At 33.9% G+C, this 24,112-nt stretch overlaps 1 protein-coding gene across 1 annotated transcript in view; it reads left to right on the forward strand.

Moving 5' to 3' along the window:
* The window catches only part of LOC149411552 (potassium channel subfamily K member 18), a 91,990-nt gene that overhangs the window by 26,400 nt on the left and 41,478 nt on the right, over positions 1-24,112 (forward strand). Inside the window, exons 2-3 of the mRNA XM_089646964.1 lie at positions 6,653-6,750; positions 7,864-8,020. Coding sequence (XP_089503090.1) covers positions 6,653-6,750; positions 7,864-8,020 — 255 coding nt within the window. The remainder of the gene's footprint in view (positions 1-6,652; positions 6,751-7,863; positions 8,021-24,112) is intronic.

Consider the following 24,112-nt stretch of genomic DNA (forward strand, 5'->3'; position numbering starts at 1 on the left):
TCATAACAAAAGAGTCGAATGGACTAACGGCATCAGCCAGAAAGGACGTAAAAAGCTAAAGTTAGTGCCAGGAATGAGCGTTGCGGAGCAATTACTAACAGAACCAGAAGAAAATATTGTGCAACAGATTTTATCGGAAACGACTGGGGAAATGGTAAACATCATGCCCAGCACGAGTTCCAGAAAAACTCGTAGCAATCATAGCTGTAGTGAGGCTAGTGATAAAATGTCATTTAGAGATTCGTCTGAAGGACTTTCTGATTTGGAAAATGAACCACCTAATGCTTTCGAAGGCCAAAATCAACTAGATTTGCAACCGTTAGTGAGAGAGGTGGGCCGGTATGTCGTGTTTTTTATACGAAGGAGAAATGTTTCCAGGGGTAATAACAAAATTCGATGGGAATGGTCCCACTATTTCGGCAATGGCCCGTTCATTAACAAATTGGAAGTGGCCAAAAGCTAAAGACGAAATTATATATAAATGGAGCGACATCCTGGGATGCATAAATCCACCAAAAAAAATGGGAAGACGCGAGTTTTACTCTGTACCCGAGTTAAACCACTTATGGGGGGTTTAACTCATAAATTTGCAATGTTAAATGTTATTTTTTGGAAATTTTATTGCGTTTTCTACTTGATTACCAAAGGACCATGTCTTGCTTTGTTGAAAATTACATTGAAAGTTATTTTTGAATTTAACCAAGCATTTTTTTTTACTATGAACCAAAGTTATGTTGATGAATCTCTCAAAAATATGTGATTTTCATTTATAATTGCATTTTTCTTAATCCTGGGTCATCTTCCGATAGCGCAAAGTAAAAAAGTAACATATTTTATTGCTCCATAGCATAAATAAACGTAAAACTTAAGGAAAGACAAAGTGGAGCAAAGTTACCCTTATCAAAGGAACTACTTTGCTCCAAAAACAAAGTTTTAAAAAATCAAAACAAACCATTAAACTTAAAAAATTTTCCTGTCTTGCTAAAGCTTAAATGTGCTTCTGATCGGTCAAACCAATAGAAGAGATGTACAATACGCCTTTCTCAATTTACAATAAAATTTATGAAAGTGGAGCCAAAATTGGTGCAAAGTAGGAACGGTTTACGGTAACTATGTTTAAATCACTGTGGAACAATAAAAACTTCAATGACAGAACTCAATGAGATATTAAATATGGTAATGTTAAAGTTAACACAGAAGGTAAATTCGTTTATGGTTATTTATAAATGCCACAATAAATAACTAAACTTGGATAAGTACCGCCGTGTGTATAAATTAAAATTTAACAAAAAAAAAAATTTAAAAAAAACATTGAAAATTCACCAGACCAAAATTTTATTTAAATTTTTTACTCCAAAGATTGTCCGGAATATCTGGTTAAAGTAAGTCAAGTTCGTCCCTTGACAATCTGTTTATGAAATTTTTACCAAATACATTTTTCTTTTTTCTGCTGCGATCTAATTAAATCATTTGAGATGTAAATGTATATTTACAAAAATCAATTCGTGTTTTAATATCGCTAATAAAAATTAAGATATCGAAACATCTGATCAAAGATGATTTTTTTTAAAGCTGCTTGATGTTGTTTTGGATTTTATAGCTACGCCTTGACAAATCGTTTATTCGTACGAATCGTAAAAGTATTCTACAGCCCAATATAAATAAACACGTTTGGAATATCTTAACCTCGATGACGAATAGCTTTATTATTTATGCTGTCTTCTAACCAGACAGTTCGTCTTGGAGTAAAACTATTTGAAGACCATTGGGGAAAAACAGGGAATGTCAATTCACGATAAATTAACATAAATCAAGTTTGTATATTGTCAGTGACGTCCATTGTTAATGTCCTTTTCCCATAATCGTCAGTATTAAGTACGCGCATGATTCTTGCTTGCCATAAATAACCAAATAAACCGCTTAGGTTTTGACAGCAATGGTTGTTGTTAAAACAAATTTGCAGCGTGAAATATACATAGCAATGCTACTAGGTGGCACTGTTACTTCAATTTGGAATTTTGCTGCCATTCCTTATTTCCCCCGTGACTGTAGACCGGTTATTAGCTGAGTGTACACTAGGGTGTATCGATTTTTAACTTTTTTTTTGTTTTCAAATTCCAAGTTGAAATAAAGTTGCTACTAGGTACCACAACTTACCACAATTTTTTTTGGATTTTTAAAAAAATGTTTAGGTCTCCCGCACAAGGCCTAAAGTTTTAATTTTTTTCAAAAAATATCAATTTTTTTTTTAATTTAAAAAAATAAATTCATAACTTTTTTGTTTATTCCAAGTTAAAAAACAGTAATATTAGGGCATAAAAATAAGTACGAAACGGTTTTTTTTAATAAAATATGGTATTTTGGTCTCCCGCACAAGCCCTAAAGTTTGTTAATTTTGATGAAATTTTGTAATTTTGTGTACATATATGAACCATGTTTTTTTTAAGTTTAAGCCACCGGAATTAATTATACTTTTCTTACAGAAGGCATAAAATGAGACAATATATATATACATAATTCTTATATACATACAGTAAAAATATATACCACATATATACTATATATATATATAATATGTTTTATACCTGAAAAAAGATAGTTGGACGGTGTAAATTGTATGAGAAAGGTGTTGAAAGAAACTAATGTTATTTGCTATTACTGTTGTTTTTTACAAAAGTATAAAAGGTTATAACATGTCATAAAATGTAGTATAAAAACTAAGTACAAAATGTTGCTGATTACTTTCCATACGACATGAGTGGCAGTTTTCTTGTTCTACTGCAAATTTACTGACTTGTTTAAGTATTCGTCCTTTCATCTTGGCTTCAAAACCTTAAATCAAAGTTATGTATAGTTTTTACATAGGCCTAGTGAAAATTTTATAAATGTTATTACAGTTCCCAAATGAAATTTCAATTTAATATGGAAGACAATTCTATTGCTGAAGAGTTGGCCAAACGAAACCCCGGCAACATCTCGCACGCCAGGTGGCTTACTCTGGCAAATCGAGTCCTTCGTTTGTATGTAGCCACCGATGATCCGACCCCTCAGCTAAGAAAGCTTGCAGAGTTCATAATGAAGGTCTACATACCATCATGGTTCTCAATTAAGTGCAATCCCCAAATCCCGCAAGCTTCCATTCATTTTTTAAAAAGGATTCTTTTCCGCAATTACTTGGAAGATGAGCTAAGAAAAGTCGCCCATGCAACGTTACAGAGAAATGCTTTCATGGCTCATCCAGAGCATGTTTTGATAGCTATGCTGTTCGATGAACGAAAACATATCAGAGCCTTGGCTTATAAGGGAATCCAGAAAGCTCGCGCAACCGAAAGGAAAGGGGTAAGGGTATTTAAACCCCCTCAGATCAATTTTGATGCCGAAGACTATATAGATATGATTGACTGGCGATCCACTTCAGTAACCGAACCCCTTCTTGTTACTGATATGAGCCTAGAAGAGTTGGAGTCAATTGCGGAAACTGGCAAAAGTGGAAGGGTTGAATTTAGAATTCCTTCTCACACTCAAGCGGTGGAACGAATTGTCAAGAAAGTCACAGAAGCTTTAAAGCGAGTATGTGGGCTGATCGAAAGAGATGGTTTTATCCGTGCCAGACTGGAAGACCGTAAAGAGCTACCAACGTTCGAGACCAAGAGCCAGTACAAAACCTCTGCAAAGGATTAGAATTTAAGTAAGTTTTTTCGACTATTTTGTAGTTATAATGTTTCTAAATAACGTCTTTATCATACTGTCTTCTATATTAAATTGAAATTTCATTTGGGAACTGTAATAACATTTATAAAATTTTCACTAGGCCTATGTAAAAACTATACATAATTTTGATTTAAGGTTTTGAAGCCAAGATGAAAGGACGAATACTTAAACAAGTCAGTAAATTTGCAGTAGAACAAGAAAACTGCCACTCATGTCGTATGGAAAGTAATCAGCAACATTTTGTACTTAGTTTTTATACTACATTTTATGACATGTTATAACCTTTTATACTTTTGTAAAAAACAACAGTAATAGCAAATAACATTAGTTTCTTTCAACACCTTTCTCATACAATTTACACCGTCCAACTATCTTTTTTCAGGTATAAAACATATTATATATATATATAGTATATATGTGGTATATATTTTTACTGTATGTATATAAGAATTATGTATATATATATATATTGTCTCATTTTATGCCTTCTGTAAGAAAAGTACAATTAATTCCGGTGGCTTAAACTTAAAAAAAACATGGTTCATATATGTACACAAAATTACAAAATTTCATCAAAATTAACAAACTTTAGGGCTTGTGCGGGAGACCAAAATACCATATTTTATTAAAAAAAACCGTTTCGTACTTATTTTTATGCCCTAATATTACTGTTTTTTAACTTGGAATAAACAAAAAAGTTATGAATTTATTTTTTTAAATTAAAAAAAAAAAGATATTTTTTGAAAAAAATTAAAACTTTAGGCCTTGTGCGGGAGACCTAAACATTTTTTTAAAAATTAAAAAAAAATTGTGGTAAGTTGTGGTACCTAGTAGCAACTTTATTTCAACTTGGAATTTGAAAACAAAAAAAAAGTTAAAAATCGATACACCCTAGTGTACACATGCGTTGGGTTCCAACCCAGGCGTCGCGGTTTCAATCCTTTGCTAGCCTGCCTTGTTCATTCAATTTGGGATTTTAACTGACATTACTTGTTTTCCCGTCATCTTCATTTGTAGATCGGTTAGTAACCGAGTGTACAAATGCATAGGGTTCCAACCAAGGCGTCGCGGGTTCAATAATTTGCTAGCTAAGTTCTACATCATTACAGGAGGAACATATTCTGCAAAATGTGAATGTTTGTCTTTCTTTTAAAAGCAGTGGAAATAGCATTTTTTATTTTAAATTAAAAAAAGAAGTTATTCACCCACAATAACTCTCTGCAACTATATCCGAAAAAGTTGTACACCTACAATAACTTAATCTCAGCAACTAAATCTGAAAAATGTTTGATCTTCCAGACTGCATCAGAATGGTTGCTTAGGATTTTTTCTAAGAAATTGAACTAAATGTATTTCAAATCTATTTAATTGAAGCAAGACTTCGCTCCCAGATTTATTTTTATTGGATCAAAGCAATGTTCCGCCATAACATAAAATTAATGATACGGAAAATTTCACGCCCCTTTGAGATGACTCGTCACAAATCATTTGAATTCTGTAATACACGCTCTTTGGACCAAATTCAACGTTTTATTACTCAATATAAGTGATTTAAAGCTTTTAATTTTGAGATAATTATGCAGTTGATGTTATAATCTAATCCAAAAATTTCCAATGATGATTGAAATCTTATTAATATACCTTTTTATACATTAACCCCACACTTGTCTTCTTTTGGGATGTTGTGTGAAGGATCTTTTTTAAGGAAAGGAAGGAGAGAAAGTTCCTTGAGAGTGTTGGGTAGTGTGATCTAGGAATCAGCGTGTTCAGGAGTGACGGACACATTAATATATCCCTCCCATTGCAGTGCAAGGCAATGGGTCGAGAGACAAGTTGGAGACGTAAAAGGGTCTCCCCAAACTAGCCTCCCAAATTAAAGATCTACGACGGACACATTTTATATTACTAATAGCAATACTAATTATCTTGAAATGTATTTATTAGAAAAAGCTGTAGCACTTTTAATAGATTAAGCTCAGACATTGATTTTTTTAGTAACCCCACTAAATTCATATTATTCTTAAAATTATTTAACTAATACAAATATATGTTTTTTTCACAATTCCTCATTTTTTCTTGTTCTGCTTTCAGTTTGAATTGAAAAAAAAGTTTGAATAGCAGATAACAGTACAATTGAATAACAGCAGTTTTGATTGAACAACATCACTTTCTCTCATTGTCATTATTGATACCCACTCGATGTTTATATGTGAACCTAGAAAATTAAAAAAAAAAAACACTTATTGCAAATTTAAGTATTTGCATTTTATCAGAACTGCATATATTATATTGTTATGTATTTTTCTATAAACACAAATATGAACCCTTTTGTTTCACGCTGACAATATAAACACAAATATGAATCCCTTTGTTTCACGGTGTAAATGTAAACACCAATATGAACCCTTTTGTTTCATTGTGTCAATGTAAACACAAATATGAACCCTTTTGTTTCATGGTGACAATACAAACACAAATATGAATCCTTTTTTTTCATGGTGTTATTAAAAACACGAATATGAACCCTTTTGTTTCATGGTGTCAACGTAAACACAAATATTAACCATTTTGTTTTATGGTGTCGATGTAAACACAAATATGAACCCGTTGGTTTCATGGTGTCAACATAAACACAAATATGAACCCTTTTGTTTCATGGTGTCAATATAAACACAATATAAAACTTTTAATTTTGAAAAGAGGAGCGTGAGGGGAGAAAATGGTAGTTAAAATAATCCATTTGCACTTTTTAAAGGTACATAATCTGAATTAACTATTTTATCCTTATAAATAATATTACATGACTTTTACGGAAGTTTAAAAATTGGAAAACATAAAAAGTTCACATGGATAAAATTTGTTTAAATTTCAATTTAACATGCAACCATCGACTTAATTAACATAATTAATTTATCTAATACATGAATTCCTTTTATTTCAGGGGTGAACGAAAAGATTACATCAAAAGATATCAAATTAAGAGAAATGGAACTGGTAGAAGAATTGCGAGTTATGACGAAGAATCCAGTGTTAATGGAGGTGAGTGCCTAAAATGTTCTCATTCGTAAGTTAAAGTTAAAACCCATGACATTGAAATCGTTTGAATCGTTTCAAGCAACTTCTACATAAATTTTAATAAAGTTAAATTATTGAGTTGGATTGTTATTTACCTTAGTAATATGGTGCTTAGCATAAAAATTAATTCTGTACAATATTATATATATGAGGCCACGAGTGGGGTTCCTCAAGGGTCCCACCTCGGCCCCATATTTTTCTTATTATTCATCAAAGATATTATTAACCAATTAAAATATGTTGAATTTCCTACTTCAAGCAATAAGTAAGTACTACTATTTGCAGACATCTTAATATAAATATATATAAAAAAATACAAAATGTTTACAATTGCCAAATTTTACAGACTAAGATCAACTTCATCAATGGTTTGAACAAAATGTTTATTTTTGAACATTCAGAAATGTCAAGTAATATGATTTTCCAAAACTAATAATATCTTACATGAGTATACATTAAATTAATATTAAAAATTATATTAATTTTAATAATTTATATTTATTTTATCAAAACAAATTTATTTATTTTCGTTTATTACAACCTTTGAATACTGTAACATTTCACACTGTTTTACTGCATTTGTAGTTATTGTAACGAACGTACGACTGAATTCATGTACAAGAGAGAAAACGATAAAATCTTGCAAGGTTTTCCAATATATCTTCAATATCGTCCATCACCCAAGACAATGTGTCGTGTTAATTACAGCCTATTGGCTTTTTTCCGCCATTACAGATTCATCTTAAATCTAGAAGGCCATGTTAACAAAAGCAATGAAAAGTTCATTGTTCATATACGTATAACAAATTCAAGGAGCTATCGTAGTTTGTTCTGATCCATTCTGTGTTATTTTACTGTGTACTAATATAGATATCAAAAGAAAAAAAAAACTGAAAAGATAAAGGACAAAAAATATATTTCCCCACAGGAAATTTTTACGATAATTCACTGGACTCTGTACAGACTCTTATACGTCTTATACGTAGAGTAACCTAAAATTGGCTGAACACCCAAAATGTAATTTTTAGGTTGTTCATAGTATCTTTATCATAATCAAATAATCTCGTTTACTCTTAGGACCCGGAGATGTGGAGTGGCGAAGCCCTGAAACGGTTGGAGGCCTACAAGGCGCAGATCACGGAATGGGTGAAGCAGGGCTCCACGGACAAGGGCAAGAAGGTTTGGTCCTTCTGGAACGCCATGTTCTACTGCGGCACTATCTACACTACTATAGGTGAGTGTTTTTGAAAATATTACACTTTAGTCCCAGCACTCCTGGAGGTGTCTAGTTGCAGCGATGGGTACCCAAACCATGTAGGATAATGGGAAAGAAGATGATGTTGAATCCTGTATGTATAAGTTTATTACATTTTATTTTATTTTGTGAGAAACAGCTGATGTAATAAAGAGATATTCATAATATTCATGAGCCTTAATAAGATTGAGTTGCATAAATGTTCGCGATTTATTATGCCTAAAAACTGCTCCCTATACACTTTGGACTCATACATTAAGTTATGATCTTGCGCGTTACTGAAGGTTATTGCTAAGAATATCTACATCAGGAAATTTTGTGTAATGCTGCACACATATACGGGGAATTGGGGATTTTTTTCTAACGTTTGTTCTGCTCACTGCACGTGTCCAAATGAAAAAATCGGTTTGATCTTGAAAGTATGTGATTTTTTATAAGATTGATAAACTCAGACCATTTAGGCTATTATTTAGAAGTTCGGATAATAAGTATTATCAAATTTTTTCTTAAAGTCGTGCTTGAAAGGAGTTGAAGTTATAGAATTTAGGTGTAATTTATAAAAGGCTAGTTTAGTTAATACTGCATGTATTTATATATGGGCTTACTAGAAAGGTGTCCAGATCGGTGTAGAGTGGGCGGATATATGCGATGTAAAGGGAGTGCAGAGTATTTGAGCTCTATGTTGCTACAATGAATCAGTTTCGATTAAAATCCCACGGTTCTATAGTCATGATTCTAACTCCGCACCTTTTTCAAATCCCGCGGGATAGAATTTAGTAATACCGCGGGATTTGTCACAGTAGATTTGGTATAAGATTCGTGATAGGATCTGTAATTTTTTAAAGTGGTTTGATGTGAGATTAGTGATAGGGTTGCGTTTTGGTGTGAAATAGGTGATAGTGTCCATGATTTGTGATCATGGAATAATATTCTATGTTTGTGATAGTGGGTATGGTGTGAGGTTGGTGGAAGGGTCTATGATGTGTTATACCTTGATCTTCTGCAATTTTACCACTTTACCACAATTTGGCCATCAGTAAAATTAGAATGTGGAGGAAGGAAGGGTACCAGACTTGCGTAATGATGATTGAGAGACATGTTACGTTGCGCTGAAGCTGACCAAGCCGTTAATTCCACCTGCTAGTGAAACGTGATTTACTCAAATAAGATTGGCGGGGAGTCAAAATTTTAGGTGAAAAATAACAATGTCACAAATAACTAACTAGATAAAGTTCTCAAATATGTAAATTACGTAGTTAAATATAATTGAAAAATGAAGAAGAGTGACAAATAAGATCCATTAAGTACATAAAAAATTAACAAATTCTTATTTATAAAACTCTGACTAATTTACAAAAGTTTCCAGTGATAACTATTGACGAGAGATATATTTTAAAAATTAGTGGTTCATAAAACGAAAACACGCTAACACCTTCAGTATGGCTAGACGGAAGGAAAATGGATGTTAGTCGTAGCGTCAAATACCTGGGAACATATCATCACAGATGACGTGAAAGACGTCGAGGATATGGAAAGGCAAAGAAGAGCGATATCCGATAGGGCAGGTATGCAGGCAAGGCGTTTTCACTTTTGTAGTACAAACGTGAAAAAGATACTATGTAATGCATTCTGCACTTAGCTGTATACGTCAGAACTATGGATGGATTACACTGCATCACAATGGCATAACCTAAAAGCAGCTTACAATAATGCTTATCGCCAACTATTCCGCCTACCGAGATACTTCAGCGCTACGGAAATGTTTCTGGAGGGACAAGTGCACTCTTTTAGAGCGCTTTTCCGCAACCACAAGCTTATGGCGCAGACTACGCTAATCAAGTAATATAATCATCACTGCCATGGTTGCCTGGATGGAGTCCCCCCTGATGACCTTCTGAAGATGGGAGATGTCCAAATATCCTCCATAAACGGCTGCTTGCACACATTTTTGTGTTTATCTTTTTTCACTCAAATTCCGCAATTTTTTTGCCTATCTATGTAGTATTATTTTTCTTATTCTAATTATTTTATATATTATTTCAAAATATGGAATGTATTGCATTGCACTATCCCTGGATACATTCTAAAATAAATTCTTATTATTATACAAAGCCATTATTATTATTTTAAGTTTGTAATAATTGTCGAACATTAAAGTGATAATACAGAGTTTTCCAATAAGAGGTGTTATTTTGATATTCAATTGTAAAAGATCAATGGTTTCGTTGCTTGTGTGGCACGTAGGGCCGTCTTGTTGAAAGCAAATGTTGTCCAGATTAATACCATCTAATTTTGGCCATGAAAAATCATTAATCATCTCTCGATAGCGCAATCCATTCACCGTAACTGTTGCTCCAGCCTCATTTTCAAAAAAGTAAGGTCCAATGACTCCGCCGGGCCATAAACCGCACCAAACAGTCACACGTTGAGAAAAAAGAGGCTTTTTAACAATAATTCTTGGGTTTTACGAGCCCCAGATGCGACAATTTTGCTTGTTGACGAAGCCAGCGAGGTGGAAATGGGCCTCATCACTCAAGATGATTTGCATTTGATTCACTCAAGTGAATTTTAATAATTTCAATGCGTTGTTGAAGCATGTATCGTTCCATTTTTATTAATGACGTAGTTTCTACTTGTCAAATGTCAAAAAATGACAGCTTCAAAAGTAATATCTACCGAAATAGCGGGCTATTCAAAATAACACCTCTTATTGGAAAACCCTGTATTAATATTAGGGTAGAGCTGTGTTTTAAAGTGGATGAAAGATGTAAAAAAACTTCCGGTGAACTAAATTTTGACTATAAATGGGCTTAGATTTTGTCCTACTGAACTTAAATAGAATTTTCAGAGAACTAAAATTTTAACATTGAAATTTGTTCAAATTCTGTAAAACAACTCATCTTTAGAATTTTTCATCGACCATAGTCATGACAATGCTTTTAATTTGCGAAAATTTATTTAAATATTAGTTTCTAGTCGTAAAAGTCAGTCATCCATAAGCGCCTCATAAATCTTCTTTTCATTTAACATACTTCTGCACGGATGGTGCTCCGCATCTCATCGCGGTTTGCGAGAATTAATATGTGCGAATTGAAATAGTGCTAAATCCATCAACAGCTCTTAGTTCCATGGCTCTAAAATGATAGGTGCTATGAAGGATGAGTGTATGAAGCCAAATTTCTTAGAGCAGTAAGACCTGGTCGTTTAATTCGTGGATCAAAATCTGTGCCGTCTATTAAAATTGGTTAAGTTATCATAATATAATCACTGCTTTAGTTATACCAGGGTTGAAACAACCAACCCTAAGTCATATGGAATCATTAAGTACCTACTTATTGTTGTTCTACTTGAAAAGACGTAAATTATCATTTTTGTATTCATTCATGTATCAATAACTATTGTTTTTATAGGGTACTAACTGAAGTCCCCGGCGCTGTTCGTACTCTGCGCAGAGTTTTTCGAAATCAGATTTACACAGTCATTTTCCTCTTATTTTGAACGTCAAGTGTGCAAAATTCCATCATGAAGTATCAAAATTCTGCTTTAAAGGGTGGGAAAATTCGTATGACGAAGTTTTAACATCATGTTTTTAAAGATTCCATTTATCTTAAGATGTGAAATGAGAAATGGCCTCGACACCTCGTATTTAAAAACTAGATAATGTGAAGTTAGAAGTCTGTCAACCTAAAGTAACGATATGTCAATATTTTGACAGTGTATATAATTCTAAACTTCGACACCTCATGTTTCAAAACAAGGTTTACCTTGTTACACTTTAGTGTAGTTCGAACCCTGTCCAACTAAATGACGAAATATCACTATTTTGATAGTGTATATAATTCGATATTTACTTATTATGTACTATGAAAATGTTTAGTGCCTACTCAAAAAATAATCGATTGTCAAAACTAGTGACGTGATCTACTTTCTGGAAGCTTCGCTGTAATTTACGGAAGATGTCGTCAAACAAAAACGTCTGTAAGCTATTTTCGTTTGTGCAGGCGACATCTACGATAATAATAATTTAATCTGTCGGTAAATATAGTTCTGTGGGGAATATATTTAAACCTCGGGCGAAAGAAGAATTCTTAGAATACTTGAGGTGACGAACATACTATATTTAAGATTTTTTGTTGTTGTGCTTTCAATTTTACACTTGTAATTTGTTTAGTGTCAAGAAGAAAACTAGTTTGGTTTTTTTTATTAAGGACGTTATTATTAATTTGCAAAATGATAAAGGTTTTAGTCAAAAGCTTTACTTGTAGCCAAATATCAAAGGTAACTAACCCAATACTAGTAAACCAATAGATAGTAATGAAAAAAAAGGCAGACGTACATAGAATACTTCGTTATCTATATATAAAAAAATCTGTTTTGAGCGCCACGTATAAGTGACACTTTTTAAAAACATCTTTTTTAATTTCAAACTCGGCAGATGGACTCGTTGTCGATGAAAGCGCATTAAAATTTGATGTCAGTCACGCGGACATCGGATGACATTACAACAGGTAAATAAATATCGGTCCTACGCAATCGGCATTTGGCAAGGTCAGTAGCGCAGTTGACTCTGGTCCCTGGGTAGGAAGTACAATCCTCAGTCAAACCAAAAAAACATTTTTTTGTTATTAAATTATTATAAGCAATAATTAGTCACCTATAATATCAATATAAATTGAAAATATCTCCCGAGTAAAAATAAATGCCGCCGACGAGAATTGAACCCGCGCCTTCTGATGTCCGGTCAGACGCTCTGAACCACTGAGCCACGTCGGATTATTTCTAACCCGCCAAATAATGTACTAGTACTTCAATCAACAATTACTACTTATTATATTTTTTCCACCTGTAAACAACCAACTTTATTTTTTATATGTATTATTCTTTGAGCTATGCATAAAAAAACTTGTCTTATAAACATTAGTTTATCACAAAAATTTTTTTTCCTTAGTTTTAAAAGACATTTTAAAATAGACGTATTAGAGTAACAAAACTTTTTTAACGGGTTATTTTTTATCTGTCACCTAATTTTCTATGGATATTTTTATATGAATCAATATTTTCTATCAAGATGTTTGTTCCAGTGATGTGTCAATTCATTGAGAGTATATTGGGTCACGAATTATTTCTCTCATTACTATGAAATCAGCTAACTTTAATAGCCGGTTCGATAGGGATTTAGATCAAAAACAAGGATATACAGCACTCGTCTTGCTTTTCAAAAATAAAGATGCTAGGATCTTAGTTTATACTACTGAATATCGGTTAAAATTCTGTAAAATTTTACACAGAGCTAGTTTTAATAGATATATACGATATTTTTTATGTTTCGAGCAGTATTTAATAACGTGATTTGACCCTAAAAAAAGCTTTGTTTGAAAAAATTCACTAATTTCTGTACTCAGTTTCGAACATACAGGGTTTTCCAATAAGAGGTGTTATTTTGAATAGCCCGCTATTTCGGTAGATGTTACTTTTGAATCTCAGTCATTTTTCGACATTTGACAAGTAAAAACTACGCCATTAATATAAACGGAACGACACGCTTCAACTTAAAAATTAAATTATTAAAATTCACTTGAGTGAATCAAATGCAAATCATCTTGAGTGATGAGGTCCATTTCCACCTCAGTGGCTTCGTCAACAAGCAAAATTGTCGCATCTGGGGCTCGGAAAACCCAAGAGTTATTGTTGAAAAGCCTCTTTATCTTCAACGTGTGACTGTTTGGTGCGGTTTATGGTCCGGCGGAGTCATTGGACCTTACTTTTTCGAAAATGTGTCTGGAGCAACAGTTACGGTGAATGGATTGCGTTATCGACAGATGATTAATGATTTTTTTATGGCTGGAATCGCTGGAATGGACAACGTTTAATTTCAACAATATGGCGCTACGTGCCACACAAGCAACGAAACTATTGATCTTTTACGATTGAATTTCAACATAACACCTCTTATTGGAAAACCCTACAGAATAGATTCTCGAGCGAAAATACACAGTACAATATGTTTAAATTACCGTTATTACTGTTAAAAACGGGAGTGCAGGCCTTTAACGAATAAATTGAAAGGTTTCTTAAAAAAATCGATAAAACACAAATATGTTATTAGGATGTCGGAACACGTGCAAAAAATCATCAAGAAAAGCGCAGCTCCACGAAAACTTGTTCTGATATATTATGAATTGATTGCAATAACGTTTTTAACAGGTTTTTAATAAATCAGCTATGCTCATTTATCATCGTGTAGGCGTTTTAGGATAACAATTTAGCTATGTCTGCTCTCTATTTATATAAATACGTAATAGTAATAACATTGGGATTCTCTGATCTGTGTGAATTAAACACAACATTTAGTTGAATTAACATCACTTTTGAAATGTTTATTCGCAAGACGGCGTTGCGTCTGGTCCTGCTCTCTGTTTATAACTTAGGTGGAAGTAGATACAACTAGTTTAAATGTCATAAATACAAGTGAAATCTTTCTTCAGAAAACTGGAGCGATTGAAAATGTTCAAAGACTGTGTTGTGGCTATGAAAAAGCAATAATATCGTACAGGTTTATGACTAGCAGCAGTTTTACTGCTAAAATTGTGCAAAAAAAAATCGTAAATAATAATATCAAATGATGCAATAATAACAATGATGTGATCGTACAAACAGATCTCCTACTCGTCTTGGAAGGAGTTTAATAACAAAATGGTTCATTTATATTAATCAGGGATTTATTAATACTCCACGTACATTATAATGGTGAAACGAAGGTCGACCTAACTAAGGTTCTAGTTAGGCTAATTGAAATTTAGGCCAGTGAGATTCTCTGAGAGCCTTCCCACTGGCCCTGGCGACTACTGGCCACTGGCTCCATCTTGCGGACTTCCACGCAAGCTCTATGCACTGCCATCTGTGCGCGCATCTACAAAGCTTCCTAACACTCGACTGAAAAGATCTTTTCTGTTCTATAGTATCAATATTTTGAATAATGATTTTGGTATGTTGTAAAAGGGAAAGGAGGAGGGAGAGTTTTTTTAACAATTTTTTTAACACAGGAGGTTCTAAAATAATTTTTCTCAGGCCTTATGTAATTTTTTGGGATGCTGTGGGGAGGGTCGTTTTTAAGGAAGGGAAGGAGAGAAAGTTCTCGGAACGTAAAATGTATGAGGGTTTGGTAGGAATCTAGGGGTGAGTGTGTCCATGCAAACAAGCCTCCCTCGATCTGGCACGCCACGCAGTTGGTGGGCAGGCGCATCCTGTACCCACCACACCCGATGAATTCGGGCACTCCTGTTAAATCACCAATCGTTGCGAACCACATGGCGTGATTTATGGCCGAGGTGTTGGTAATCAAATAAACGGTTCCCGGGGCAGCGGTACCCAAACTCACCTCCCAAATTGAAAAAAGACAGCTAGAGGACATGGCTATTCAGATTAGGTCGCCATTTGCCACATATAATCAAATGTCATTTTAGTTTTTTTTTTAATTTGTTAAAAATGTACGAACCATTAGCAAAGTTCACCACCAGTTACTTTACAGGCTCCTGCCTAGCACCTAGCGGTCAGAGGTAAAACTAGGGCTAACAGATAAAACAGATGTTTTGCCTTATCAATTGGCTTTCTTTGACAGTGTTTGTTTACAATTAGCTTGTCAATGTATTTTACTTGGTTAGATTATAAAAAGCCTCGCCGACTGGATTCCTTCTTCTTCTCTCCTATAAAATAGTAACAAGCAGTCATTATGGTCTACAGACCATTAGTAAAAGTGTTTTGTCCGGGTCGGGAATAATTTAACTCTTTGTAACATTACATAAAGTGAAATGCAGTTTTGTGCAGTAAAAACAACAACAAAAAACATGCGTCTGTTATTGAAGACTTTATCAAGCCCAAACAAATCTTAATAACACAGGTCTTCAACGTTTTTTTTTTCTTTGAAATAATAGGTAATTCCCATGTATTTTTGGTTGCTGAATTCGGGAAAATTATCAAAAAAATTCCATCACGTAAGGTTTTTCCGCAAAACGCAAAATATTGTGGGATTGCCTATCTTAAGGCGCAAAACGGGGTTAATTGCCGAAATATATATTTTTTATTATTTACAACTTATTATAAGATAATATTAAGTTTTATGGACTGAAACAAAACATTTAGTAACTCGAAAAGAAGTATAAAAGCTGTTTTACTTCACAACGGGAATAGGTACGCATCAATACCCGTTGGTCACTCAGTGCATTTGAAGTAAACTTATGGTAACTTGGCATTGATCTTGGAAAAGTTAAATTACAAGGAATTCGAGTGGACAGTGTGTGGGGATCTTAAAGTAATTTCTATGATACTTGGACAGCTTGGTGGTTACACAAAATTTCCCTGTTTTCTTTGTGAATGGGATAGCCGTACCAAAGCTAAACACTGGAACCAGAAAGTGTGGGCGAAAAGAACATTGAAGGTCGGAGAGAAAAACGTGCACTTTGAATCTTTGGTTGATCCTAAAAAGGTTCTTCTACCACCGCTCCATATCAAACTTGGGATGATGAAGCAGTTTGTGAAGGCATTGTCAAAAGATGGCGAGACATTTAAATACCTTTCAAGCAAGTTTCCTGGTCTGTCTGAAGCAAAGCTGAAGGAGGGAGTTTTTGTTGGTCCTGACATTTATAAGCTGATGAAAGATAACAACTTTGAAAATGTGATGAACGATGTTGAGAGGTCAGCATGGAATTCTTTTAAAGATGTAGTTACGAAGTTTCTAGGGAATCAGAAGGACCCAGACTTTGAAAATATCGTAGAAAATATGTTGTTCAATTTAAAAAATCTGGGATGCTCAATGAGGTTAAAACTACATTTTTTGAACTCCCATTTGGATTACTTCCCGGAAAATTTTGGTGCAGTTAGTGAAGAGCAAGGTGAGAGGTTTCACCAAGATATCAAGGAAATGGAGAGAAGGTATCAAGGTCGATGGGATACAAATATGATGGGCGTCTACTGCTGGATGCTGCATAGGGAAAATATAACGTCCCACAAACGAAAAAGCACAAAACGAAGCTTCCAAACTAAAAAAGCAGATTTTATAAAGATTCATAATTGTATATAATGTAAATAAAATATATTTTGCCTTAAAATTAATTAAATTTGTATAATTTTATGATTTTTTTCTTTTGAACATTCCCTACAGAGGTAGTGTAAGGCGGGTTTTGCCTATATTTTAATTTCCACTTTGCGGAAAATCCTTACGTGATGGGTCAAAATGGATGGCATTCTCGAATTCAGCATACCGAAATATATATAATTCAACCATTACCATTTAAAAAAAAAATTAAAAATGTCAATTTGCAGACCTGTGTAATTAATGACCACTTGAAAATAAAAAGTGAAGTAGATTATTCACAGTCCTCCTCACTAGGGATTCCTGTTCCGAGGCGGTTTGCAGGTAGTTGTTTTGGTGTTACATCATGATTTCCTCATCTTCATGATTGTTGACTATGTTTGTTAATTTCCTCACCTTCATGTCTGTTGGTTTCCACATCTTGATGTTTGCTGACTGTAGGTTGTGTTACGTCATAATTTTGATGATTTTCTCATCTTCATGTTTGTTAATGTCCTCACCTTCATGTTTATCGGTTTCCACAACTACGCGTTTCTTGACTGTAGGTTGTGTTAGTGTTTCGTCATATTTTTGATGATTTCCTAATCTTCATGATTGTTGACTTTGTTTTTTAATTACCTCACTTTTACGTTTATCGGTTTCCACAACTACGCGTTTCTTGACTGTAGGTTGTGTTAGTGTAACGTCATATTTTTGATGATTTCCTAATCTTCATGATTGTTGACTTTGTTTATTAATTACCTCACTTTTACGTTTATTGGTTTTCACATCTTCATGTTTGTTGACTGTACGTTGTATTAGTGTTACGTCATATTTTTGATGATTTCCTCGTCTTTATGTTTACTAAGCCTCATTTTGCTGTTGTTTAAAAACTTTACTAAGTATTTAATGCTTGGAATGCTGTGGGAATGAGATACCTGATGCAGTTGTCAGGATTCGAAAATAATGCGAGTTGGATTAAGAATGAAAGAAATAACGAAGAAAGGATCTTATACAGAGTATATAATTCGAATGTTAGAAGAAGTCTGGGACTCCCGAGGAAGACATGGCACGATCAAGTGTTCAGATCCTTGAGTCAGGCCATATCAAGAGTCAGAATAATATAAGAGTACGTAAACATGTGAAAGACGCAAGGAGTGTGTGTCAAGACAGAGTTGTTTGGCGGTCCGTCCTCTCTGTCTACCCCTGCGGAAAAACGACATGATGGTTAGTTAGTTAAGCTATTTTATTATCAGTAGGTAAGTGAAGTTAGAAAACTTTTAAAAGCTTTTAAGTAGGCCACCACACGGGATTATAAATAAGAACCTGTACAGAAATTCCACTTAAGAAAGTAGTTTTCCCTTCAAGAGCCAATATATATATTTTTAAATCTTGTACAGAAAGCGAGAATTTTTAATTTTTAAAAGTTTTACAGCCCTTAACCGGAAAATAATCCTAGCTGGATAGCCAACACTTTTCTTAAAATTGAATTTTGTTGTTTTCATTTGTATTAGTATCAATTTTCATTTCACTTACAAAAAACAAAACAAAAAATTACGTTACATCAGCAGGGTAATTTTTTTCGTCTAAATTAAAGGTATGTATGTGTTTTAAATTTAATACATCCATCTCCGCTTAAAACCATCTTCAAACATACTTATTTCAGTTGTCTCTGATGTGCCTTAGTTAGTTCTGCGTGAAATCTCGTTTAATGAACTCAAACTTGTTTTGAATTTAAGTGTCAATTTTAGAAATTGTAATTGATTCTTTGAAAAATTCAGACAAACGATAAAATACCTAACTATAACATAATATTTTTTATCAAAAATCATTTTAGCTGCCATTTCCAAAATTAAACCGATTTTTAGAAAACTCAGCCTATTCCGTGATTTTTCACGGGTCTGCGTTGGTTGTTATATACTAGGCATAGTATATAACATATAATATATTGCGGTTTTTGCATAATTGGAGTGTGCATTGTTTTTAGTGTCTTTAAAAAAAAAATAATAAGCATGCTTAAAAAATGTTATCCATTTTATATTACACAAGATAACCACAATATGACAGGTAGAATTTCTCGGCTGTCACCTTAAAAATGTCGAAATTGAAAGTGAAAATTTACCAAGAATTCAAAAAATTATTTTAGACTGAAGCATGATTTATAATTCTAACAGTAAAATAATTTTCGTAAACAAAGTAGATATAAAAATTCCTCAGGATAACGAAATTTTCTGAGAATATTTTGAAGCAATAATTATTAGTCTGAAACACCTATATAAATTGGAAAAAATCTTCCGAGAAAACATACAAGCCGCCAACGGGAATTGAACTCGTAGCCTTTTGATTGACGGTCAGAATTTAAGCAAAAAAAATAGTGATATTCTGAGTCACTGGGTAATTATTTTTGGTCCCATTACACATTTTTAAATAACTCTACCCGGTAGGCCTCGAGGAAAATAATTTCCCCCAGGGCATACGTCACCATTGGCTATGTTGTGAGGAGGGCATACGTCATCTTTGGCTATGTTGTGAGGAGGGAATACGTCATCTTTGGCTATGTTAAACCACTTGGAGGGTGACCTACGGCACAGGTGTTGGTAATCCAATTAATGGTTCACAAGAGAGCGCTCGGCGATATCCTTACACGCCTCCCAATTGATATTTAACTATTTTAATTATTATTAAAGTTATTTACGCAATTCCCTGGAATTTCAATTGACACAGTGAATTTCACATGCGTGAGCCAAATGAAGATTACTTTCTCGAAAGTTTAAAATACACATTAAAAAAACAATAATTTATCAATTTTCGCATCATAAGTCAAAGTTTTAATAGCATTTCTCTTGTATTCGTGACGTACCTACGAATAATAATCAGACTGTTAATAGTTTGTTACGTAGTTTTCGGAATGTAGTTCTATATAATTATTTTATTATTTATTAAGCACAATCAAACCACCTGCTTCGTGAGGAACGAATTTTTAATTTTTTTAAGAATCAAACTACTATTGTCTTTAAGATTGTTCTTTCATCACTAAATAATTTTCTATTCCGTAGCTTGTTTTTATATTGATATTGCATATTTGAATGTTGTTTACCTTTTCAGCAATTTGCTAGACACTAACACATTAAAGATATCTAAGTTTTGTCACAGTGTTGCCAGAGATATAACTGATGCAAGTAAAACTGAATTTAATATTAGATGTCATATTAAAGTATTAATTTATTAAAAAAATTAATGGCAACGTTGGAAAGATATTGAATTCTGGAACAATAAACATTTTGGGAGGCGGGTTTGGGTACCGCCGCTCCGGGAACCATTTATTGGATAACCAAAACCTCTGTCAGAGGTCACCCCAAGTAGTTGGCTACGTTTGTTGATTTAGCAGAGGTGCCCGGGTTCATCGGGTGAGGTGTGTTCAGTGTGCGGCTATCCACCAGCTATGTGGCGTGCCGGATCGGGAGGGGTTGGTTTGGGGGATACCCTTTAAACTCTCCAACTGATCTCTCTGGACCCATTGCCTTGTGCTGCAGCAGGAAGGAAAGATCATACATCCGTCACTCCTGGACCCACTAATCCCTAGATTCCTACCCATCAATTATACCCTTTTCCTTCCCAGAACTTCGCTTCCTTAAAAAAAACCCTCAAAGATGACATAGGCCTGGGGGAAAATTATTTTCCTCAGGGCCTCCTGCGTAGGGTTAAAGAAAAAAAAATCAAATGATTCATATTTAATTCACAGGCTTAATTAGATATTGATATCTAGGTAAACCTTTTTTAAAAGTAAGTCTCTATTTTGAAAGAGGTTCGCTTATTGCCTAATAAGTACACTTGTGGGAGATCCCATACACTTTTTATGCTCCAAAAGCGAGAACTTCTGCCTATCAGCATGCGCCAATCAACAGAGCGACTCATTGACAGTCGATATTTTCAATTTCACTTACAGACAGTTCAGCAACTATCTTGCTGGTGCATCGCCCTCATGATTTTTTTATACTTATATGTACCTCAAATTTGTAATCGTCTCAGTAATATATTGGTTTAACACATTGAGGAATATAGATAGAGTCAGCTTTGGCGTTCGGAGTATGGACAACGCATATCGGATCATTGTCCGATGTGAGATATCAAGGGCATCAGTCGGTATCAAGCGCTTGCCGGGCACAGGTCTCTGGCGATAACTTCAAAATGGCGACATGCACGCTGAGATATCGTACAAGTCATATTGGAAAATAAACGGAGAGCAATGAAATAACCTTTCATCGGCAAGTAAGGTTTAGCCATAATCATTAGTCGTGTAAATTGACTTAATACTGAAAAAAATTTCGTGGAGCATTTGTACCTTCGACTCGTTCGTTGATTCGGGCGACATCGACAGCCGCCACACCCCCTTCCTACTTCCCGCACTGAAACAATATTTCACACTGATATTGAAAGAAATGTCGTCTCAATTTATATATAACTCAATGGTATAAAACCGTTTTATGGTGAACACGAAGACGTAAATAAATAATATATTTTAAACGTTTGCCGTTGAGCTTGATGATTGGTTTGTTGTTAAGCTTAATATGAGGTTTTTACACGACCTTATATTCCCAAGGAACATTTTTGTACTATTTGTTATTGCTATTCATGTGTTTACTATCCTTTTTATGTATTTTTCTCTTTTTTATCTCAATTCGTGGGACGCCACATTATCAATGAAATAAAACGCTTTTTTATTTATTTATTAATCTTCGGGAAATATCATTTTTTGCTTGACGTGTAGTATAGAAAAAATAAATAAAAATACAACCAATTTTAATTACACCCCTAATAAGAATTTAAATTATTGTTCACGAAAACACGTCATGGACACACCAAAAAATGTTATTATTCATTAAAATTTACTGTCACAATTCCACTGCAAGTTATTTGAACATGTAATTTATGATTTACAAATTTAAACGGTACGCTAAAATACTTCAGAAGAATCTTCTCAAGATATTATCTAGGAATACACTGAGAGGAAATGTATTTGCTAAATGTGTACATTCTATTACTGTGGGGGCAATAACCCTTAAGTATGCACATTCCCCAGTGTTGAATATTTACCCAAGAGAAATTTACTAAAATACTGTAGGTACTCTCACACGAAACATATAAACAAAACGCAATGTGGCTGTCGTAGAATGGCTTAATATTATTGCTTACGTAGTTTTAACGGTTCCATGATAACTCAACGCAGTGATAATTCAACACACTTTTAAAAAGTGATATAAAGTCATTAAAACAATGATTTTATTTAAATTTAAACCTAACCTAACCAAACCTAACCTAACCTACTTAACCCAGTTAATAAAGTTTTTGTTTCATCACTTTCCATGACTTTATATAACTTTTTAAATATGTGATGAATTATCATTTTGACGAGTTATCCGGTCACCAGTTTTAACACCCCAATATATATTAGTTTTTCGAAATGAATACTTAAAATAAGCACAAACAATAATTATGGCGTCGTTTTTATTTACCCTTGTTTTGGACCGAATTCAAGGATTATTATGGAAATAAAAAATGATGTTGGGAAATGACATAGTTTTCAGTAATAGCAATGGAGTCAGAGCTCACCATTTGAGAGTTTATTAGAAACCATATTTCTGCTTAACATTAAGACAACTAAAAAGGTGAGATTCATATTTGTTAAAAAAAATGTGGATGTGAACTATTTTATGTTATTAACTCTTGACAGGCCAAAAGCCAAAACAAAACGTCTGTAACCAAGTGGGTCTTCCGACGACCCCATGAATTTTTCTATCTTATGGGCTTTTAAACTAAAGAAATCTCAATTATTCAGTAAATTATTAATGATAACTTATTAGTCCAGTCAGTGGGGAGTTTTACCTTGCAAAAGGTTAGGTAGTAGCGATTTTGATATATGTTGTTAAGATTGGGACTCTAAGGAAAAAAAAAAGTTTTCGACCTTGGGAGGGTCGAGCTCGACCCGCCATCTTGGATTGAAGGTGCCAAAATTTGTTTTTTTCAAAATAATTGTGAAGTGGTCGTTTTTACAACAAAATTGTTGAATGCAAACTTAAAGACAACTGAATTACCTACATTTTTTGTGGAATTTTTTTTTTGTTAGTCTAAGGCTAGCATTACACTTGTAAGTTTTTTCGTAAATTTACGACTTCTAGCCAATGGGCATCTTGCATTTTGAAAATCCAATGCGCCCATTGGCTAGAAGTCGTAAATTTACGAAAAAACTTTCAAATGTAATGCTAGCCTAATAGGTAACGAGTTACAGTGGCGGAAATGTGAATATTTTTCTGAAAAATGATGAAATTCCCAACTTTGTAATTTTTTCGGGTTATTCATTACATAATTATAATAATTTTGTTAATTCATTTCCACACCACCATAAGGTAGAGAACATGGCGCATATTTTTATTGTGGTATCCCCAGTAGGTCTACTTCACAGATATACCAGCGATGGTAGATTTCGAAATTATGTTACATTACTATGAATTATGTTACTATAAATTATGTTACTTAATAACAGTCTTCGTCATCATCTAACTCACTGCCTATGATACTGAGATTCTGGGCTTCCATTGACAAAATCTCTTCTTCTTCGTCCTCGACATCGATGTGAACCTTTGGCGAATTTCGGCATGTTTGACCATTACAGCACCCACATACAATAGAACACTTCAATCCAGTTTTCCTGCAGCTACATGCAACGCCGCATCCCTTTTTACAATTGCATGAAATAAATTTTAATAAAGTCTCGGGTGCTGGTTTCTTTGTCATTCTTATTGGAACAAGCCCGTTGGTGTCACGTTTCCAGCCCCAGTTTCTGGATTTTTTTGGATTCCATACCATTTTTGGACTTGATGGTACGTTCTAAATGCATGGTACCGTGCAGCGTCGTTCGTTGGTGGCAAAGAGGCAAGATTGAATTTGCTTTTTGTTGTCGACTTTGCGAAACGTTTGTAGCGGACTTCTTCCAAGGTTTCCTTATC

This window comes from Hesperophylax consimilis, chromosome 25 (genome assembly GCF_061612785.1).
Source record: "Hesperophylax consimilis isolate HC1 chromosome 25, BYU_Hcon_1.0, whole genome shotgun sequence".
Taxonomy (NCBI): Eukaryota; Metazoa; Arthropoda; class Insecta; order Trichoptera; family Limnephilidae; genus Hesperophylax; species Hesperophylax consimilis.